Here is a 21318-nt window from a genome sequence, read left to right as displayed (position 1 = left end):
AAAGGGCTACGTGTTCCCGGTACCCAGGCCTGCCTCTCACCACCTCCTGCTCCCAATAACCTAGGTGGAGGCAGGCGTAGGCAGGGGAACACGCAGCCCCCATGGTCACACCCCTTTTCTGTCTGTAAATTGAACCACCAAATTCAGAAAAAGGTCTGAGGAAGTCACGTGTTAAGTGATGAAACGCGTCACGTGAACAGGCTCTACCCGGAAGCGCATGCCGGCGCCAGCGTCCCCCGTGCCTCCGCCTCTCTTCCTCCTCCCGCCTCGTACATCAACGTATCCAGCACTCCCAACCGATACAAGCCGGCTTTCCGCAGTGTGTGCGCCGCAGGAACAGAGGTGCCTCTCCTGTACGGGCGCTTGCCGGCCATCTGGGACACGTGAGTCTGGCGGATTCCGCTACTTGGGGAACCATGAGTGCTGGGAGTTGAGGTTAGACACCGCATCCCGGGTCTGTAATGAGGGCGTAAGTGTTTTGATGCACAGAGGCGTGCTTATGGATATGCACACGGGTGGTAAAATTGAATAGTATTTCTATTGCTGTGGATGCACAGGCACCTTCTGGTTCATGCCTATTACCTGGCTGCACTATCAATTGGGCCCGAAGATATTTTTATGACATGTCAGTTCTATTTTTGTACCTAGGAGTGCACTCCTGTTGGAACTGTTAGGGTCCTCTATATTTCAGTAGATCTTTGGCCAGGATCACTTGCTTGTTTTTATGGGGGTTTGTATGAGTGTCATTACATGTTAGACCTTTTCAATAAATTTGTACCATTTTTGTAACTAATCTTGAGCTCCCTGTACCCCCTTTGTTCTTGTCATAGCTTTTTATGGGTGAGACAGATTACATTGCAGGTAGATATCCCGTACCCTCTTTTTCCTTTAGATTTTTTCATGTCTGCCAGTAATAAAGATGATTACGTGCAGGCTCATTGTGGATCAAACAACATGAACAAATTTCATGGAGACTATTCAATCATTTCTTGATCTCTCTTCTACTTTTAACTTCTTATGTTGCAATGTATGATTTATGTTTTTCTCCTTTTTTACCAAAGCTCCTCTTTAAAGGGAAGGTCCGAGCAAAAAAAAAAAAAAAAAAAGATCTACTTACCCGTGGCTTGATCCAGCCCCTGGCAGCCGATTTGGCCCGGGTGCGCTCTGTTACAGATGCTGACCTGGCCAGGTCGTCATTTTCTGCAAGCACACAGCCGCGCCATTCGTAATCACGCTTACATGGTTTGGAGCATTCTGCGCAGGCACAGAAGTAGTGCACAGAACGCTCAAGACCACGTGAGCGCGATCTGTAGTGGCGCGGCCGCACTCTAGCACAGACGCAGAGGATGCCAGTCGGCATCTGCAGTGGAGGGGACCCCGGGCCACCGGCTGGAAGCGGAGCTGCGGCGAGGGACATATCGGCTGCCAGGGGATGGAGGAAGCCCCAGGTAAGTAGATTTTTTTTCCCGTTTGTTTTCTCCTTACATCTGTCCTTTAAAGCAGGGGTCCCCAACCTTTTTGAGCCCGGGCCCGCTATCCCGACCAAAATTTTCTCTGGGGACCCCCGGGGGGGGGGGGGGGGGGGGGGGGTGCATGGTTAGTGGCAAGTACAGTTACCACAGTATAGCAAGTACAGTTAGCCCAGTGCAGCAAGTACAGTTAGTCCAGTGTAGTCAGAAGTAACCCCAGTATAGCTGCCCCAGTGTAGCTGGGAGAGGTGCCCTCCCCCCCCCCCCCCCCCCCCCCCCGCTGCCTCCGCTCCTGTTTCCTTATGAGCGGGCGGAGCTTCCTTCCTTATATTCCCCATAGCTCCTCTCTTTGGTTCTGCATCTCGTATTACAGCAGAGCTTCCTGCGCGGCTGCTGTAAGGAAGGGAAGGAAGCAGGGCAGCGGCTTCCTGTAGCAGCGATCGCCGTTACCATGGGAACCGCTGCCCCTTCCCTCCTTACAGCAGCTGCACAGGAAGCGCTGCTGTAATAAGAAATGCTGCAAAGAGGAGGGGGGCTATGGGGAATATAAGGAAGGAAGCGGCCGCCCGCTCATAAGGTAACAGGAGCGGCGGCCGCAGGGGGAGAGGGAGAAAGGCCAGATCCGCTGCGGCCCCTCAGAAATCTGCCCACGGACCACCAGGGGGCCGCGGCCTGCAGGTTGGGGACCTCTGCTTTAAAGGGAACCTGAAGCGAGCAAAATTGGGATCGGTTGAAAAGGGCGCCCGAGCTGCCTGTATGAAAAGGGCGCCGCCATAGACATCAATGTTATTTCTGGAAATATGGGCTACAAGGTGTAGAAAAGGGCGCCCAAGTTTTTATATAGGCTACAAGTGGGCTCCCCTTTGTAGCCCATATTTTTTCGGCTACAAGGTTTTCAGCTACAAGCGGGCTCCCCTTTGTAGCCCATATTTTTTTCAGCTACAGTAAGGTGCACCTCTGTAGCCCATATTATTGACTTTTTTTTTTGTAGCCGAAGTTTTTATATGGGCTACAAGCACTGTAAGCCGAATTATTTCATTCCCCCACTATCCATGGCGGCCTGGAGGGGGAATAGTAATTAACACATCCCGGAGTTTTTTTCTAGCCGAAGTTTGTATATGGGCTACAAGCGCTGGAAGCCGAATTATTTCATTCCCCCACTATCCATGGCGGCCTGGAGGGGGAATAGTAATTAGCACATCCCAGAGTTTTTTTGTAGCCGAAGTTTTTATATGGGCTACACCAGGCGCCTTGTTTTTTTTTGTAGCCGAAGTTTTTATATGGGCTACACCAAGCGTCTTTTTTGTAGCCGAAGTTTATATGGGCTACACCAGGCGCCTTTTTTGTAGCCGAAGTTGGTATATATATGGGCTCCACCAGGCGCCCTTTTTTACCGGCGCCCTTTTCATGTAGACCCGCAAAATTATTTCAAACAAACACATGACGTAGCTACAAATGAATATTACATACTAACCTCACCGTCACTTCCTCTCAGAAGATCACCATTTTCTTCTTAGAGTGATTCCTTCCAGTTCTGACAATATTTTGTCAGAACTGAAATATACCAGTTGCTGTCAGTTATACTATATATCAGCAGCTGTCAGTTATAACTGAATGTGTGAGGTAATGTGTCCATGTCAAGTGGGTGATATTACAGTTTAACAGTGTGCTGACCAAGAAGCTGTTATGGGGTAATGGCCATTTTTAAAAAGGAGGACGGAGAATTCCAATGATCACAGTGGACAAACAGGACACAGGAGAGGAGAAAGAGATTGAGGAGTAGACTACTAGTACTACTAGTACTAGTATGACCTGTGTATGGTTATTTTGACTTTTTATTTTCAGTTCACGTTCTCTTTAAGGCTCATACACATGTCCAACCAATCTGCCCAACTAACATCTAAACTTGATCTGTTGGAAGACAGATGGGCATGTGTATGGCTGGCAAACAAGACGACCAACTGATAACAGGTTGTTTCCCCGATCCAACTATCTTGTAGGTTGGCCGTGCGTCATCGTCGTTTTGAGCAACTTTTTTGTTTTTGAATATGGACATGTTGTGTAGTTTGTCGTTTAGTTCGCGCGCAAAGTATTTAAAGAGACTCTGAAGCGAGAATAAATCTCGCTTCAGAGCTCATAGTTAGCAGGGGCACGTGTGCCCCTGCTAAACCGCCGCTATAGCGCCACTAAACGGGGGTCCCTTCACCCCCAAACCCCCCACTGCAACACTTGGTCGCAGACTTGGTCGTTCCTGGAGGCAGGGCTAACGGCTGCAGCCCTGCCTCCAGTCGCGTCTGTCAGCGGCGCATCGCCGCCTCTCCCCCGCCCCTCTCAGTGAAGGAAGACTGAGAGGGGCGGGGGAGAGACGGAGATACGCGCTGACAGACGCGCGTGGGGCAGGGCTGCAGCGGTTAGCCCTGCCCCAACCAGGAAGCGCACCCCCGCATTACGGAGGGGATTTGGGGGATCAGGGACCCCCGTTAAGCCGCGCTATAGCGGCGGTTTAGCAGGGGCACACATGCCCCTGCTATCTATGAGGTCTGAAGCGAGATTTATTCTCGCTTCAGAGTCTCTTTAAGAGAGTTAGCTGTTTAGTTGGTTGGCACGTGTGTACATACTTGTCGTGTAAACAGCTTGTTGTGCGGTTGGTCATATTGTGCGGTTAGCTGTGCATTATGTTGGATGTGTGTATGAGACTTTTACTGTTATTGTGGTTTAGGGAGTTAAGGTTAGGCGGGGGTGGGTTAAGGTTAGGCATGGGGTAGTAACGTTTAGGCGGGGTGGTAGTTAAGGTTAGTCACCAGGAGGGTGGTTAAGGATAGGCAACGGGGAGAAGTTAAGGTTAGGCAGCACCAGGGAGGAGGTGGGGTGTGTCTTAGGGTTAGGCGTAGATAGAGGGAGGGTTCTGTGTGAGAGCAGGGCTAGGTTATAGGACTTAAGCAGTAGAATTTTGGTGATCTTACCGATATTCTACTACCGGCAGTCTCCAGCGATTGTTTGTCCCTCCGGCACTTTTATAGGTATGCCAGTTAAGACGATGGGTAGAAATGAAGGGATTGCTCTCTAGCAGATGTCTCTTAGAGGGCAAACATTGCCCCATCCTCCGCACACATATGCAGTGCAGAACAGGTCCTAAAAGTAAAGAAACCTTTACGTTAGTTGCTTTGTATTAAACAGCAAATAAATGAGTAGAAGGTCATCACCTAAGCAATAAGAAAATCCTGCTTATCATATTACAATAACACCTATGTGATCTTACCATGCCAGTCTGGCTGGACTGTGCCATATTATGTTTCACTACAGGCTATAAAGATAAACTAGCAAATCAAAATAAACGGCTCCATAAACATAAAAGCCCTGGTTCAGACCCGTGTTTGTTTTAACGCATATTGTGTGGACTATTATCACAATCTGTACTATACAAAATTCTGTGCTCTCCATATAAACCAGTTTTACATTATTATTATTATTTTAATTATATGGATAGCTGAATTTGCAATCCTTACTTCCAGTGCTATGTCAGATGCTGCTTGGCTGGTCTGAACAGCTATCTGTGTTCTCTCCAAACACCTACCCTTACCCCATCATCACTGACATGGGGTAGTCAGGTAGAAGCCAAGGAGGAAGGGGACCAGTAAGTCTTATTGTGAACACATAGCTGATCTGCTCACCCTGACCACTTCCACTGTGCTATCGCTTGAAGATCAAAGCCTTGTACAAATGCTAGATCAACAACCACCTCTGCTGAGAATCTAGCATGGGTACAGGGGCGTCCAAGGCTTTCAAACACCTCGGCCAGCGAGCAGCTTAGCAGGTCAATTTGTCTGATCACCGGCTGAGAATATTGTCCTCCCCCTTGCCCTGCCCACTGCGTGACATCACTCCGCACCAGTTCGTCAGCCCTCCATCACCAACCTGCATACGGTAGCAACAGAACGCATTACTAGCTTGCAGGATAGCAACGCGTCTGTACAGCTTTGGCCCTACAATGTCACCGAAGGGATCAGGTGCTGCCAGGCAACACTCCTTGTATGTGTTTACAAGGCTTAAAGCCTGGTACACACATCCAAATTTGATTGGCCAATTCTACTACTTCCATGTAGTATGAGAGCTTACCAGGGTCATCCTGCCCATGACGCCAGGTAAGGCCGCTTTCTCAGGTGGCATCACACGTCAGGCTGCATCCTACTCGCCCCCCTCGCTCTTCCGCCCACCCCCTCGCTCCAGGCTGCTCCTGATTCCCCTGGCCCCCCTTCCTCCCCGGCTGCCTCACCGGGTCCCCCTCACCTGTCCTGCTTGTAGACCTCAGATTGCAGGACCGCCGCGGATCCCCAGTAGGTCCCATTATCTGAGGAAGCAGGACAGGCGAAGGGGACCCGGTGAGCCTGTCCTGCTGCAGGAGACAGCCGGGGAGGGAGGGAGGCCAGGGGAATCACTTTGCTAATCTTATACTGGGGCAACTATACCAACTACCTATACTGGGGCAACTATACTAGCTACTTATACAGGGGCCGCTATACTACCTATACTGGGGCAACTACATTAGCTACCTATACTGGGGGCAACTATACTACCTACACTGGGGCAACTATGCTACCTATACTGAGGGCAACTATATTAGCTACATATACTGGGGAAACTATAGTACCTATACTGGTGGCAATTATACTACCTATACTGGGGCAACTATACTACCTATACTGGGGCAACTATACTACCTATACTGGAGGCAACTATACTAGCTGCCTATACTGGGGCAACTATACTACATATACGGGGGGCAACTATACTACCTATACTGGGACCAACTATACTAGCTACATATACTGGGGAAACTATACTACCTATCTATACTGAGGGCAACTATACTAACTACCTATACTGGGGCAACTATACTGGCAACCTATACAGGAGGCAACAATATTGGCTACTCATACTGGGGGCAACTATACTAGCTACCTATACTGGGGCAACTATACTGGCTACCTATAGTGGAGGCAACTATACCTGGCTACCCTATACAGTCAGCATAAATACCTGGCTACCTACCTACCTTTACTGAGGGTGAAAATTTTCAGGTGCTGTGCAATCGTTCCAAATCAGGAAGAGGCGGGGGAGGGGAGGCATCCTCACAAGTTTGTCTTAGGCAGCAAAAAGTCTAGAACCGGCCCTGGAGCTTACCGACACAATCTGTTCATGGTATTCAAAATCTGTTGGCCCTCATGCTACAGAAAAGTGGTAAAATTGGCTAATCATTTGCCAATCCAAATTGAATGTGTGTACCAGGCTTTACTCTGTGACCAGCGCTGCAGCTTCCCACTGCTTACTGAGTAAAAAAACACTTTCCTTTCTCTCATCATCATTAGTGGCATCTTAAAAATGATAAGTAACAGCACTGAAAACATGGTTCCTTATTGTAGGCATGGCAGAGGTTCATGTGGCTTTTATACATGCATGGGGGTGTGGCTAAATGCTTTATTGCACTGTGAGCACAGTGGAACAGCAGAATTGAATCTGCTGTGCTGGCCACAAATAGCTCACCTCTAAGGTGGCCAACACACGATACAATAAAATGATCCGATTTTACAGTAATTCGATAAAAACGATCGGATCTCCAGAAAAAATCGAAAGCTTTTTTTTTCATTCAACTGAAAAATCCGATCGGATTTCCCGTTTTCTTCGATTTTTATCGATCCGGAATGCCAGATATTTTTCTTCAATCTTTCTAATGATTGTATGTTGTGTGTTAGATCAATTTATTAATATACACACCCCAGCAATTTTGTCAGAGTTTCCAATCATTTTTATCATAATTGGGGAAAAATTGAACATAGGTGTGTGGTACATTGGTCATATTTTTGAAATGTTACAATCCGTCAGAAAAATTGATTGCAATTCTTAAATTGAACAGATATTTAAAAAAATGTATGGTGTGTGGCTACCTTAGCAGGATATGGAGGAGGTGGGAGGAGTCAGGTGATGGCTCTGTGATGAGGAAGAAACTCCCTCTCTGCAGGAGTTTCTCTAGAACAGCTGCATCAAAAATGAAAATTGTGTAAGGGCACAGTTGCCTATTCACCAACCTAGTAGGTTGAAGAAGGACTTTAAATGTTGGTACCAGTTTGAGTTGGAACAGGTAGAAAGGTAGGGTAGTTACTGTCAAAGCCCTTTGCTCATTTTGATTGGAAAACAGGCAGGAGGAAACGGGCTAGCTTGTGGTCGCATGACCCCATATTCACTTGTATTTTGACATAGGGTGTTCACTTAGAACACTGTGAATGGGAATGTGTACTGCAGTGCATGGTCAATGTATACAGCACCTATTGTTGCTACTGTCCAGGTACCAGTTTCCTGGTTTTAAAGAGATAAATGACTTTTCTGCTATGAATTGTTTGCATGCAAATAAATCAACTGATTGATGAACCTCAATAGCTGCTCCTTTTTTGCTTTCTCTAATAATGTGTTTGCACAAACATAGCTGGAGTACCCAACATTGTTCATTTCTAATCTGAAGGACTCATAGGCCAAATAAAGCCATTGTTGCACTGGACTATGGGAACATTGCTCAAGGTTTAACTTTCCATTTGAAATAGTCTGATATGAGACCAGAATCCTTTTACCTCTCCCCTAGTGATACATTTCCCATTTGGTCACATAGTTTTGGAGGCAAAATAGGGTTAGAATCAGACGATCAGGGAAAATCAGAGGGTCACGTGGGGCAGCCAAGTTACAGTATGTTAACATGATTGATCACCATATACAGGAAGTAGTATGTATGATTTGTGTGGGCATGTATACCCCAAACTCTTTTTTCTATGTAGATCACATACCTGTAGACCGCATGAACAAAAATGTTCCACAGAGCCAAGATAAGATTCATAATATTACACAAAAAAATATGTTAACAAAAACTCTGCAAGCAAAAATGTATTAACATCCAAGTTTGAAGAAAAGGCGCTATTGTAAAGTTTGTTCATTAATTACGAGTATGATTCTGGTGAGTGATATAGACGAGTAGTTCCAAGTGACTGTAAGTGGTTAATTTTCCCTGGCATAAAAGCAGCTTGTTCACAGCCGTACACCTCACAAGCACATGTAAGCGGGAAACAGCTATTAGACACTTGATATTGCTATCATAGCTACCCACGTGCCTAGGCGTCCCAAGATCATCGCCATTTGCCATAGTATGCAGATTGTGTTTTTCTGGATGGATTTAAGTCATAGTTCCCAACTGTCCCTTTTTCGGAGGGACCGTCCCTCTTTGGGAACCCAGTACCTCTGTACCTCTGTCCCTCTTTCTTCCTCATTTCTCCCTCTTTCAGGACTGATGTACAGAACTATGTAAATATATGTATTTTTCTACTGGAAAATACATATATGCAATTAACTTTTTCACCTAAGTTATCTCCTAGGAGGTAATTTTCACCTTCGCATTGAACTAACTTTTCAGCATTTTACAATTGAAAAAGTACCCAAAAGTTGGTGAAAAAGTACCACCAAATATATTTTGAGTGTTTTTTTTTCCTTGTTGGTGGCATAAAATGCATTTTATTAAATGTTGTAAAAATATCACCTAGGAGAAAACTCGGGAGAAAAGGTGAATTGCATATGGGCCTAAATGTTATTTCTATGCAGTGGTGTAGCTAAGGAGCTATGGGCCCCAGTGCAAGTTTTACATGGGGCTCCCCATGCACTCTTTACACAACAATCGATATGGTGCCCCAAAACCCGCCAAGGATTTCCACAGTGTCAGAGGTGCAAGAAGGGGATGGAAAACAGTTTGTTAATGATTACTACTAATTAAAGCATCTATAGAAGTGATTATTACCAGCACAGGGCCAATAGAAAGCTACTATTGTGCTTGAGGGAGGGCCCCTCGGGGCCCCTCTGACTAAAGGGCCCCGATGCGGTCGCTACCTCTGCAACCCCTATTGCTACGCCATTGTTTCTATAATTTAAATTGATGTTTTTAAATGTTAAAATGAAGGAGAACTAATGATGATAGAGAGGACCAGCGTGGTCTGAAGTTTAAAACTGTGTCTTTTGCTTCTGCATTCTTTTTGGATCGGTGACAAGAGGTGTGGCCGGGGTGTGAATAAGGGTGTGGCAGGGGTGTGTGTCCCTCTTTCTTATCTCAAAAAGTTGGGAGGTATGATGTTGTTTTATTTACTGGTTCAGTGCCCCCATTCCTCTTCCTTACTCCAAATATGTATTAAAAATGATCCGCAGGCAGATATAAAAAAAAAATCCCCCTTTTTGTTTTCACTAGAAAAATTAGGTGTATTTTTAAATTCAGTGTCTGTGTTAGCGTTCCATAACTCTCTTCACAGCAGCATCCAAGATGGCAAAAGGAGGGTCAGTACAGATCTAGACTGTCACTGAATAAAACACACAGCATAGCATTTGCCTTCTTGCCTTGATTCAAAGTTATGTGAGGCTGTGGTTAAAAAAAAAAATAAAAAATTTGAATGCCTGGTAATGCTCAGCCCAATTCAAAATATGTATTATCCGACTCCCACATTGCACCCCTTAGCAGAGCATGGCCCTGCAAGGCCAGCCAGGCATAATGCTCAGCATAGTGTGAATTAGAGCTTAGAGCCATGGCAAGAATTTGCTAGCAACGGCAACTGATCGATTTCTCCTACTGATACCGTGTTTCCCCAAATATATGGCCCAGTGCACACCAAAACCGCTAGCAGATCCACAGAACGCTAGCGGTTTTTGGAGCTGATTTCAGAGCGATTCTAGGCATGTTTAGAGACGTTTTGTAAACATACCTAGCGGTTTTGGGTGCGTTTTTGGGTAGCAGATTACACATATTGTTACAGTAAAAGCTGTTACTGAACAGCTTCTGTAACAAAAACACCTGGCAAACCGCTCTGATGTAGCGTTTTTCAGAGCGGTTGCGTTTTTCCTATACTTTACATTGAGGACGAAGCGCTTCAGAAAACCGCAAACGTGCAGCAGGAGGCACGTTTGCGGTTTGGGTAAAAACCTCAACCCGCTGGTGTGCACCATCCAATTGAAATACATTAGCCAAGCGTTTTTACAGGCGGACGCGGCCGGCGGATCACACCTAAAACCGCTCAGTGTGCACTGGGCCTAAGACACTGCCTTATATTAATTTTACCTGCAAAAGATGTGTGCTAGGGCTTATTTTCGGGGATGTCTTATATTTTGAAGGTTATGTTAGTGAGACGCTATGTTAGTGTATGGGGGGATGCTCCCGCCTCCCAACTCTCCCTTTTTCGGAGAGACAGTCCCTCTTTTGGAACCAAATCCATCTGTCCCTCTTTTTTCCTCATTTGTCCCTCCTTTAGATCAGATATACAGATCTATGTTATATATATTTTTTCAAATTATTTTTTTTTTTATTGACTCTCTTGAGTTCATTTGGAATTGATACAGGATGTTAACACTATGAACTTGATTCACAAAGTGAAAAGCCGCTTTGCACGTGCTAACATGCGCACAAAGGTTTGCGCGCGTAAAGTATTGCTTGCAAACGCTTTGCGCGCAAAGTATCGTGATAGCACGCAAAGTCACTGCAGATCGCGCGAGCGGAATGTATATCTTCAATTATTACTGTATATATTTCATTTTGCGACCAGCATAAGACATGTTAATTTAAGCAGCATTCATAATTTCATTACCAAACTCTATTTACTGAGCGGAGCGAAGCGCCATTGATATCAATGGCATACCGCACTTAGCGTGCGAAGCGTAACGCTGTTCGCGCGCTAAAACTTAGCGTGCGAACGGCATAAACTTTGCACATGCAAACTACTTAGCATGTACGTTTGCACATGCAAAGCCTTAACACGTGATAACTGAGTTATCACTGTTTAGTGAATCAAGCACAATGTCTGCTTTCATGAAAGCAGGAAGTAGACAAACTGCAGATTTACAACAGTATTTCTACCTGCTGTAACCAGGGCCGGTCCTGGACTTTCTGCTGCCTGAGGCAAAGATCGTGAAGGCGCCCCCCCCCCCCCGGCCGACCCTCCCTCCCCTCCCCCCCCCCTTTTCCTTAAAACAAGATTAAAGAAGACAGCTTCAGTTTCTGCTCTACAGTAATCTATCACATAACTTGTGATGTGCAGGCCCTGCATATACAGGCTGGAGCCATGCATTGCAGGTGGTATATATCATCCTGTTGCTGGTAGTGTCTAGTGTGGTATTTGTATATGCAGGCCCTGCATATACAGGCTGGGGCCCTGCATTGCAGGGGGTAGTGCTTGGCTGCATATACCAATACCACACTAGACACTACCAGCAACAGGATGACATATACACCCCCCTGCAATGCAGGGCCCCAGCCTGTATATGCAGCCTGGCCTGCATATACCAATACCACACCCACTAGACACTACCAGTCTGTCTACCACACATTCCAAAATAAATACCAGTAAGTCTGACTACCACATTTATATATCATTATGATGATGTCACATTACAAAATACAAAAAAAGGAATCCGACCGACCGTGAAAGGCAGAGCAGAGCGCAGTGGCGGTTCCAGCTTCAGATTTTTGGAGGGGCTCAAAAGGGGCTCAATGGCTGGCAGGCAGGGCTCATGCCCAAAAATGGGCATGGGCACACAACAGAATGTGGGCATGGTCATGAGTTTGAGCTCTGCCTTAGTGTTTACCCCCAAAATACATGTAATATGACAGCATTTCACCAAAAATACACATAATTTGGCAAAGGTTCCTCCAAAATACAGATAATATGGCAAACCGCTTAAAATGTACATATTGGAGGTAGCAAAGATCGATGCACACTGCAGCTGGTTTACTATCAGTACAGGCACAGAGTAATAGCTTATACTGTACATACTGGAAGCAGCATAGATCAGCACACCCTGCAGCTGGTTTACTATCAGTACAGGCACAGAGTACCCGCTTATACTGTACATACTGGAAGCAGCAGAGATCAGAACACACTGCAGCTGGTTTACTATCAGTACAGCCACAGAGTCACAGCTTATACTATACATATTGAGGGTAGCAGATATCAGCATACACTGCAGCTGGATTACTATCAGTAAAGGCACAAAATCACAGCTGATACGGTACATATTGGAGGTTGCAGATATCAGCACACACTGCAGCTGGTTTACTATCCGTTCAGGCACAGGGTAACAGCTAATACAGTACATACCGGAAGCAGCAGAGGTCAGCACACCCTGCAGCTGGTTTACTATCAGTACAGGCAAAGAGTCAGAGCTTATACTATACATATTGGTGGTAGCAGATATCAGCATACACTGCAGCTGGATTACTATCAGTACAGGCACAGAGTAATAGCTTATACTGGAGGTAGCAAAGATCGGCGCACACTGCACACACCCCATGAAACTAATGCCTCTCTCCTTCCCATGTCCCCCCTCCTTCTCCCCCATGTCACTAATGTCCCCCCTCCTTCTCCACATGCCACTAATAATATCCCCCCCTCCTTCTCCCCCATGCCGCTAATGTCCCCCTCCTTCTCCCCCATGCCTCTAATGTCCCCCTCCTTCTCCCCATGCCTCTAATGTCCCCCTCCTTCTCCCCCATGCCGCTAATAATATCCCCCCTCCTTCTCCCCCATGTTGCTCCTCCTTCTCCCCCATGTCGCTAATGTCCCCCCTCCTTCTCCCCATGTCGCTAATGTCCCCCCTCCATATTCCCCATGTCTCTAATGTCCCCCCTCCTTCTACCCATGTCTCTAATGTCCCCCATCCTTCTCCCCCATGTCTCTAATGCCCCCCCTCCTCCCCATGTCTCTAACGTCCCCCCTCCTTCTCCCCATGTCTCTAATGCCCCCCCACCTTCTACCCCATGTCAGTAATGTTCCCCCACCTTCTACCCCATGTCTCTAATGTTCCCTCTCCTTCTACCCAATGCCCCTAATGTCCCCCTCCTTCTCCCCCATAGGGGGAGAGCTGTAAATATGTACATTACAGCAGCCGCAGGACAGGAATAAGGGTTTAAAAAAAAAAAAAAAAAAAAAGTCCTCTCAGCGCCACCTCTGTGGTGGCTGGGGGGCTTACAACTTGCCAGCTGGGGCTTGAGCTCCGGCACTGGCAGAGCGGCCTGAGCCTGGGGCAGCAAATGGACTCACCGGCGATGGTGGGGTCCGGCGGAGACGATAGCGGAGGACAGTCATCGGGCATGATCCAGGCCCAGCATCTATAATCTTGCGCTGGCGGGCAGCTGCAGGCGGCGAGCTTGCTCCTCCATCTCGCCAGGGCTGGTTGGCAAAGGCGGGCTCATTGTCACGGTCATGGGCAGTGACCGTGACTACTATCATGGCAGGCTTCCGGTCCTGTATTCTGCCTGGCACCCACCATTAAGCAGGCGGAGGCAGCGTGCAGGTGCAGCCTCACTCGGAGTCCGGCATGGTGGGTGGGCCGCGGGCTGAACGTCACATGGCAGGGCTGGCGTGCACTGTGCACCGGGTCAATCACTCACGATTGAAACTTCGGTGTGCAGACTTCACTGCAGTCAGAGTCTGCAGCCAAATTGAGGCTATCAAGTGGGTCAGGTGGGGGCGGCAGTAAACCAGCACACACTCCAGTCTGAGCAGTCTCTCCCGAAGGCGGCAAAAACCAGGCCAGTCACTTCCTCTTTATGCCTCCTGCTGCTGCCCCTCCACATCCTGCCGCCTGAGGAACCCGCCTCACCCCGCCTCATGGACGGGCCGGCCCTGGCTGTAACAAAGAAATGTTTCTCTTTAAAGGTTATTATGCTGTTGCTTATCTTTTAGAGCAGATAGGAACTTTTGAGTTGAAGTTCGCTTTAACTCAAAGAGTTGGGAAGTATATATACGTAAGAGCTAGAGTCCACTAGCAGAGCGATTTCTGGAGCAAATTCAGGGAATGCAATTTTGACCCCTTGCACTACCTGAATGAAATTGCTCTGGAAATTCTGCAGACACCACAATTGCGATTTCGGCAAATTCCAATTGCTCCTGTGGAATTACTGTCAGGCCTGAAACCCACTACAAAGCGCAAAGCACTATCGCAATCGCTAGTGATTTGTGATATCGTTTTACAAGCGATTTTGGGAGCGATTTCCCTGCTGCTATACAATTCATTAGAATGGAAACGCTTCCAAAATGCTGCATCATGTTCTGCGATTTCCTTAATCGCAATCACTCTAGTGGAATCTGTCCCATCCATTTACCAACTATTTCCCATCTGTCCCATCTATTAGCAGAGCGTTTAGGGAGATCGCTAGTGAATTAAAGTGCTTCCTAAATGCTCAAAAACACTCTAGTGGGTTCCATCTCTCACAGGCTTTCATTAGCTTAGCACTAGTCGAATTCAGCCATCGGTCGATTGATCGATTCTATGTAATTGATCAGAAATTGATTCTATCAAATCTATTGATCGATAGATTTGCGGCCGATTTCGATCGATTTGATCTATCTCACAGGATGGAAAATCTAGGTCGATCTGCTGTTGGCACATTTGCATTGGACCTATTGGTCCAATAATGCATTTAGATCGATTTCCAATAGATTTAATTCTGAAATCTATTGGAAATCTGTTCCTAGTGTGTGGCACACATCAGATAGGTTCCTGTCAGATTCGACTTGACAGGCATCTGACAGAAATCCATATGATGATCGAATCTGCTGAAAATCTATAAGTGTATAGCCACCTTTAGAATCGCTGGCTGTTCATTTAAAGTCCAATTCACTGCTAAAACCGCTCTACTGTGCCCCTCTGTTTACAAGCAGACTGAAGTGGTCTGAACACACTGACGTTATGTGATCAACCTGTAGTCAGCTGGGAAGGGGAGGAGGAGAAATACCAGACAGGAGCTGGGCGTGGCTGTTAGCATTACCTGTCCTGTAGGTCTGCTGCACTAGACACCTGTGCCGCCTCCACCTTCTGCCCCAGGCATGTAGGGCGGGAGGAGTGGAACTGCTACTCTAGCACGGAAGAAGATAGGTGTTGCTCAGGACTCCACAGAATGGGTGCTGCAACTTCTCTTGATGAGGTTTTGAAAAAGTTCTGAAAAAAGCTTGTGAGGAAACATTGCCGCCTGTGCAGAGTCCACTGCTTTACCAGGATTCTCCCTCTCAGTTCCCTGGTGAATAGAGGGATGGTAATGGGAACTACAGGGAGTCTTATCTGCATCAAAGGCCATTGAGGAATGTGGCTGATCTAGTGAAGTTACCTGGATGTCACAGAGATTTCCAGGTATACACATATATGAACATGCAGGACTGGACAGCCAGCTAACAGCAGAGTGCACAACTGTCGCTGGGACAAGAGACTTTCCTCAGGAATTCCAGGACACCTGGGGACAGTGACACAGCAAAATGCAGGTAAGAAATTGCCAGCCTAATAGTAGAGATGAGCCAAACTTTTAGCTTTGATCTACATTACCCTGGATTAGTTTTGGCATTAGTGGCTCCTTGTACTGGGTAATCAGATTAAAAAAGCGGGACAGGTGCTCTTATAGGGGTAAATTGGGCGACTGCTGAGGACCTTGGGCTCCTTAGGGGCCCCACAAGTCAGGGATTGCGCAGGTCACAACAATTGTACAGTCAGTACAGTACTAAAATGTAAGAGACCCCACATATGTTTTGCCCGGCACCCCATGTTAACTAAAACTAGTCCTGCCCAGAGGTCAATGATTAACTAACTGACACCTTGATTAATTAGTCACATTACTAGTTAGTCACTATTTTAATCTGATTAGCACTGCAAAGATCTGGGTCTGCCTCCACAATTTCCCAGCAAATGTAAATTGACATTTTTAGATGACATCTCTCCTTGTTAGGCCAACTCTAGCTTGCAAATTGTACCTAATAGTGGGAAGAAGAGATGGTGCTGGTTATTATAGTGGCATGTTCTTGTTACCCTGTTTTGTTTTGGCACCCAAAGAAGTTAAGGAGTCCCAGTTTACAACAGGAAGTGAAAGTGACAAAGCCCAGTTAAAAAAATCTGGCACAGGGTGTGTGGCAGGAACGTTGCCAGGTGCTCTGTACTGAGCTTGGGCAGTTTCAAGCCCGGCTTAAAAACAAAAGTTATTGTTGACAGTGTGAGATGCGGTTTTAACCTTTAGATATTTATTGCCATATTTTGTCTAAATGTAAAGTTTCCCCCTACATGATAGCCGCTGTGCAGTGGCATCCCCCCACCCCCTCTGATCGCCTCCGGCAATCAAAGCAAACAGGAAATCCCGTTCAGAACGGGATTTCCTGTTTGGCTTCCCCCGTCGCCATGGCGATGATCGGGATGACGTCAACGACGTCGTGACGTCAGAGGGAGTCCCGATCCACCCCTCAGCGCTGCCTGGCACTGATTGGCCAGGCTGCGCACGGGGTCTTGGGGGGGGGGAGCAGCACGGCACGGCGGGTAGCGGCGAATCAGCACGGAGCGGCGGCGATCGGTATATACACGCAGCTAGCAAAGTGCTAGCTGCGTGCAACAAAAAAAAATTATGCAAATCGGCCCACCAGGGCCTGAGAAATTATCTGTGGCGGCTTACCCCGAGCTCAGCTCGGGATTATCCCCCAGAGGGTTAATATGGACCCATGTGTTCCCAGGAACAGAAAATCAGAACCAGTAACACAGGCTCTATAGCTGGCCATACATATATCCATTCTTCTGGCTGATAGGGATCGCACAAGGGGGGTAATTGCCCCAGGGCCCCTGTGTACTTCTGGGCCCCTGCCCTCCTTAACTCTTACATGCTACCTGGGGCCCCTGCACAATAGCAGCATTGGTATCTCACCTGTCCCGGCGGCCGGAGCTCTGTTCCATTCCGTGCTCCTGGTCTTCTTCCTGCTGCCTGCCTCCTGTGACCGGCAGATGTGATTATGCTTACACATAATATGTGCCGATCGGAAGAGGCAGACAGCAGGAAGAGGATGCAAGCAGCATGCCAGCCGTCAGGACAGGTGAGATACAATGCAGAGATTGTACCAGGGAGCACGTAGGAGTTAAGGGTGGAGATTGTGAGTTGGCAGCCAGTCCGGGGGGCTCTGGGGTCTGAGTTTGGTGTGGAAGTCCCAGGTTACCTTTGCCCCAGGACTCCATTCAACCTTGAACCGGCCCTGCTGGCTGATTTGATCACTTTGAGCCAACCTGCTGGAAATCTATTGCCCCCAAGCCATCTGATCATTTTACTTTCAATCGATTTTGAGCAGTTTATGGATATATTAAATTATTTCTCTGTGAGCGGAGGGCAGAGGAGCAGCTGGTAATGACTTATGTTTGCATAGCGCTGAACTGCAGCAAGCAGAACAATGCTTTAGCTAAATCAATGCTCAGTAGACTTCTGCATAACGCACTTACTATAATGTTAGAATAATGTGATCCGTTACAACACTGAGATGGAAACAGGCTCATAGAAATGTATTCTGCAATGCAGCTGACGGAGTATGAATGCACCCTAGAAGGCATTACAATGGAGTGCCCCGTAACAGAGGACAATCATGAAGCGATTGGGAGCATTATTAAAGATCGATAGTACAATGAATGAAGAAGCCATGACCGCATTCAGCTCTCACTACAAAAACAAACACCCCACACTGCAGGGCCCACATGCAATTATCTTTTTATCCCGAGTCTTCTCCTACGTGATATTTTCACACTTTGCCCATATGCAATTAACTTTTTCTCCAGCGTTATCTCCTAGGACAGGGGTCAGGAACCTTTTTGGCTGAGAGCGCCATAAACGCCTCACATTTTAAAATGTAATTCTGTGAGAGCCGTACAATATGTTTCAAACTGGGACAGTGCGCATGCGCAGCAGAGGGCTCACGTCCTTATTGCCATAGTGATGTGTATACAGTTGATCCGCCGGGCAGTGGAAGTGTCAGACACGTCTTCAGCTTCTCTTGGGTTTCAGCAACACCAGCAATTTCCCCGAGAGCCAGACAGGAGAAATACCGACTAACAGCTTGTACAATTAGCTAACTGACTTGGGGGTTGATTCACTTTGTAAGATGAGATCCCCATACTTTGATGTCAAATGACAGGCAGCCTATTGGGCCAATCAAAGTGCGGGGATCTCGTCCTAGAAAGTCACTGGACCTGACAGGGTCAAGAGTGGGACAGTTGGTGCAGCCGTTCGCTTTGGGGGGAGGGCGAGTAAGTTAGCAGTGCATGCTACAGCAGTAGTGTGCATACTTAGAAATTTTAATTTGCATTGCCAGTTTGCCACACTAAGCTGTCCTGCTTGAGTAGAGTAGCTTAGTGAATTAGCCCATACTGATTTGTATGCGAGCCACATGTATGCATCAAAAGAGCCACATCTGGCTCCCGAGCCATAGGTTCCCTACCCCTGTCCTAGGAAATGATATTCATATTATATTTAAAATCACTTTTAAGCATTTTACAATTGAAAAGGTACCACAATGTTGGTGAAAAAGTACTGTTAAAATCATTTTGAGTATTATCTGCTTGCTGGTGATTTAAAGGGGCACTATGCCGAAAAATTGTAAAATTTAAAATATGTGCAAACATAGTCAAAAAAGAAGTACATTTCTCCAGAGTAAAATGAGCCATGAATTACTTTTCTCCTATGTTGCTGTCACTTACAGTAGGTAGTAGAAATCTGACAGAAGCGACAGGTTTTGGACTAGTTCATCTCTTCATAGCAGATTCTCAGGGATTTATTTATTTTCAAAAGCACTTAGTGATTGGCAGTTACTCTGCCCAATTGCCACAAAAACTGTGTAGCGAGCAGGGAAGCTAGCCAGCATCTTTGTTTAATTCCTTTTTAGGGAATATCGTTATAAAGAATAAAAGCCTTGCTGAGAATCCCCTATGAAGAGATGGACTAGTCCAAAACCTGTCACTTCTGTCAGATTTCTACTACTTACTGTAAGTGACCGCAACATAGGAGAAAAGTAATTTATGGCTCATTTTACTCTGGAAAAAATGTACGGTACTTATTTGACTATGTTTGCATTTAATTTACATTTTACAATTTTTCGCTATAGTGCCCCTTTAAAATGCACTTTACTGACAAGGTATGAACATATTACCTAGGAGAAAACCCAGGAGAAAAAGTGAATTGCATATGGGCCTTTGTCAATAAAATGCCTTTTAAACCACCAGCAAGCAAGAAAATACTCAAAATACTTTTGATAATACTTTTTAAGCCACTTGTTGGTACTTTTTCAGTTGCAAAGTCCTGAAAAGTAATTTTAAAATTAAGTTTAAAAATTATCTCCTATGAGAATACTTAGGAAAGAATGCGAATTGCATATGGTCTATTTTCACACATTATCAATAAAATGTCTTAAGCCACCACCAAGCATGAAAATACTCTAAATAATGTGGACAGTACTTCTTCACCTACGTTTTAGTAATTTTTCATTTGCAGAGTGCATATGGGCCCAGGGACCATAGGCAATTTATTTCTTCACCTGAGTTTTCTCCTAGGTGATATTTTCACAACTTGTAAATAAAATGCCTTTTACACCACCAGCAATCAAGAAAATACTCCAAATTTTTTTGACAGTACTTTTTCACCTACTTTTTGGAACTTTTTTTTCCATTGCAAAGTGCTAAATGGTTAATTTAAATTGAAGATGAAAACTTATCTCCTAGGAGAAAACTCCGGTGAAAAAGTGCATTGCATACAGGCCCAAAGTAGCAAAAAGTAGGCAAAAAATATCAACATTATTTTAAATATTTTCTTGCTTGCTGGGGGTTTAAAAGGCATGTTATTGACAATATTTGAAAATATCACCTAGGAGAAAACTCAGGAGAAAGAGTTACCGGTAATTCAATATGGGCCCAGGGAACATATGCAATTACATTTTAAATCTTCTCTTTAAACGAACTTTTCTGCATTTTACAATTGAAAAAGTACCCAAAAGTTGTTGAAGAAAGTAATATCAAAATAGTTTTGAGTATTTTCTTGCTTGCTGGTGATTTAAACGGCATTTTATAACAAGTTATGAAAATATCACCTAGGTGAAAACTCAGGTGAAAAAGTACCAGTAAATTGCATATGGCCCCTTGGCCCACATGCAATTATTTTTTCTCCTGAGTTTTCTACTAGGAGATAATTTTTCATCTTGTATTTAAATACTATCATTTAGCACTCTGCAATTGAAAAAGTACCATAAAGTTGATGATAAAGTACCATCAAAATAATTTTGAGTATTTCTTGCTTACTTGTGGTTTAAAAGGCATCTTATTCCAAGTTGTGAAAACATCACCTTGGAAAAAACTCAGGAGAAAATGTTAATTGCATATAGGCCATTCGGTGAGCAACCCACCACATAACCACTAAAGCCTTGTACACATGCTAACCACTAAAGCCTTGTACACATGCTAACCACTAAAGCCTTGTACACATGCTAACCACTAAAGCCTTGTACACATGCTAACCACTAAAGCCTTGTACACATGCTAACCACCAAAGCCTTGTACACATGCTAACCACTAAAGCCTTGTACACATGCTAACCACTAAAGCCTTGTACACATGCTAACCACTAAAGCCTTGTACACATGCTAACCACTAAAGCCTTGTACACATGCTAACCACTAAAGCCTTGTACACATGCTAACCACTAAAGCCTTGTACACATGCTAACCACTAAAGCCTTGTACACATGCTAACCACTAAAGCCTTGTACACATGCTAGGTGTTTCTTTGCCCAAGGTCACTGGTCGGAGTTGTTTCTGATGAGAATCTAGCATGTGTATGGTAGTCTCCAATTCCCCTGATGTGTCAGCAAGAGATCTGGACTGCTGGATCATCTGGTCCAAGCTCAACCCAGAGGCCACTCCTTACCCTTCCCGCTCAGTGCCACTTCGTTATATAATGCCTCTCCCCTCCAACTTCCCACTCCAACAGAAAGGTGTCGCTAGCCAGCAACTGC

General features: G+C 45.8%; 1 protein-coding gene across 2 annotated transcripts in view; it reads left to right on the top strand.

Moving 5' to 3' along the window:
* Positions 1 to 15350: 15350 nt before the first annotated feature.
* Positions 15351 to 21318, top strand: part of ANO9 (anoctamin 9) — a 123548-nt gene continuing 117580 nt past the window's right edge. The window contains exon 1 of one of the 2 annotated variants that reach the window (XM_068260699.1): positions 15351 to 15790. In XM_068260699.1, coding sequence (XP_068116800.1) covers positions 15785 to 15790 — 6 coding nt within the window. In that variant the 5' untranslated portion in view covers positions 15351 to 15784. The remainder of the gene's footprint in view (positions 15791 to 21318) is intronic. The other variant, XM_068260700.1, reaches the window with a different exon arrangement.

The sequence above is a fragment of the Hyperolius riggenbachi genome, chromosome 11, assembly GCF_040937935.1.
Source record: "Hyperolius riggenbachi isolate aHypRig1 chromosome 11, aHypRig1.pri, whole genome shotgun sequence".
Lineage (NCBI taxonomy): Eukaryota > Metazoa > Chordata > Amphibia > Anura > Hyperoliidae > Hyperolius > Hyperolius riggenbachi.
The sequence above is the reverse complement of the archived record's forward strand: the minus strand, read 5'-3'. Positions and strand labels throughout refer to the sequence as shown.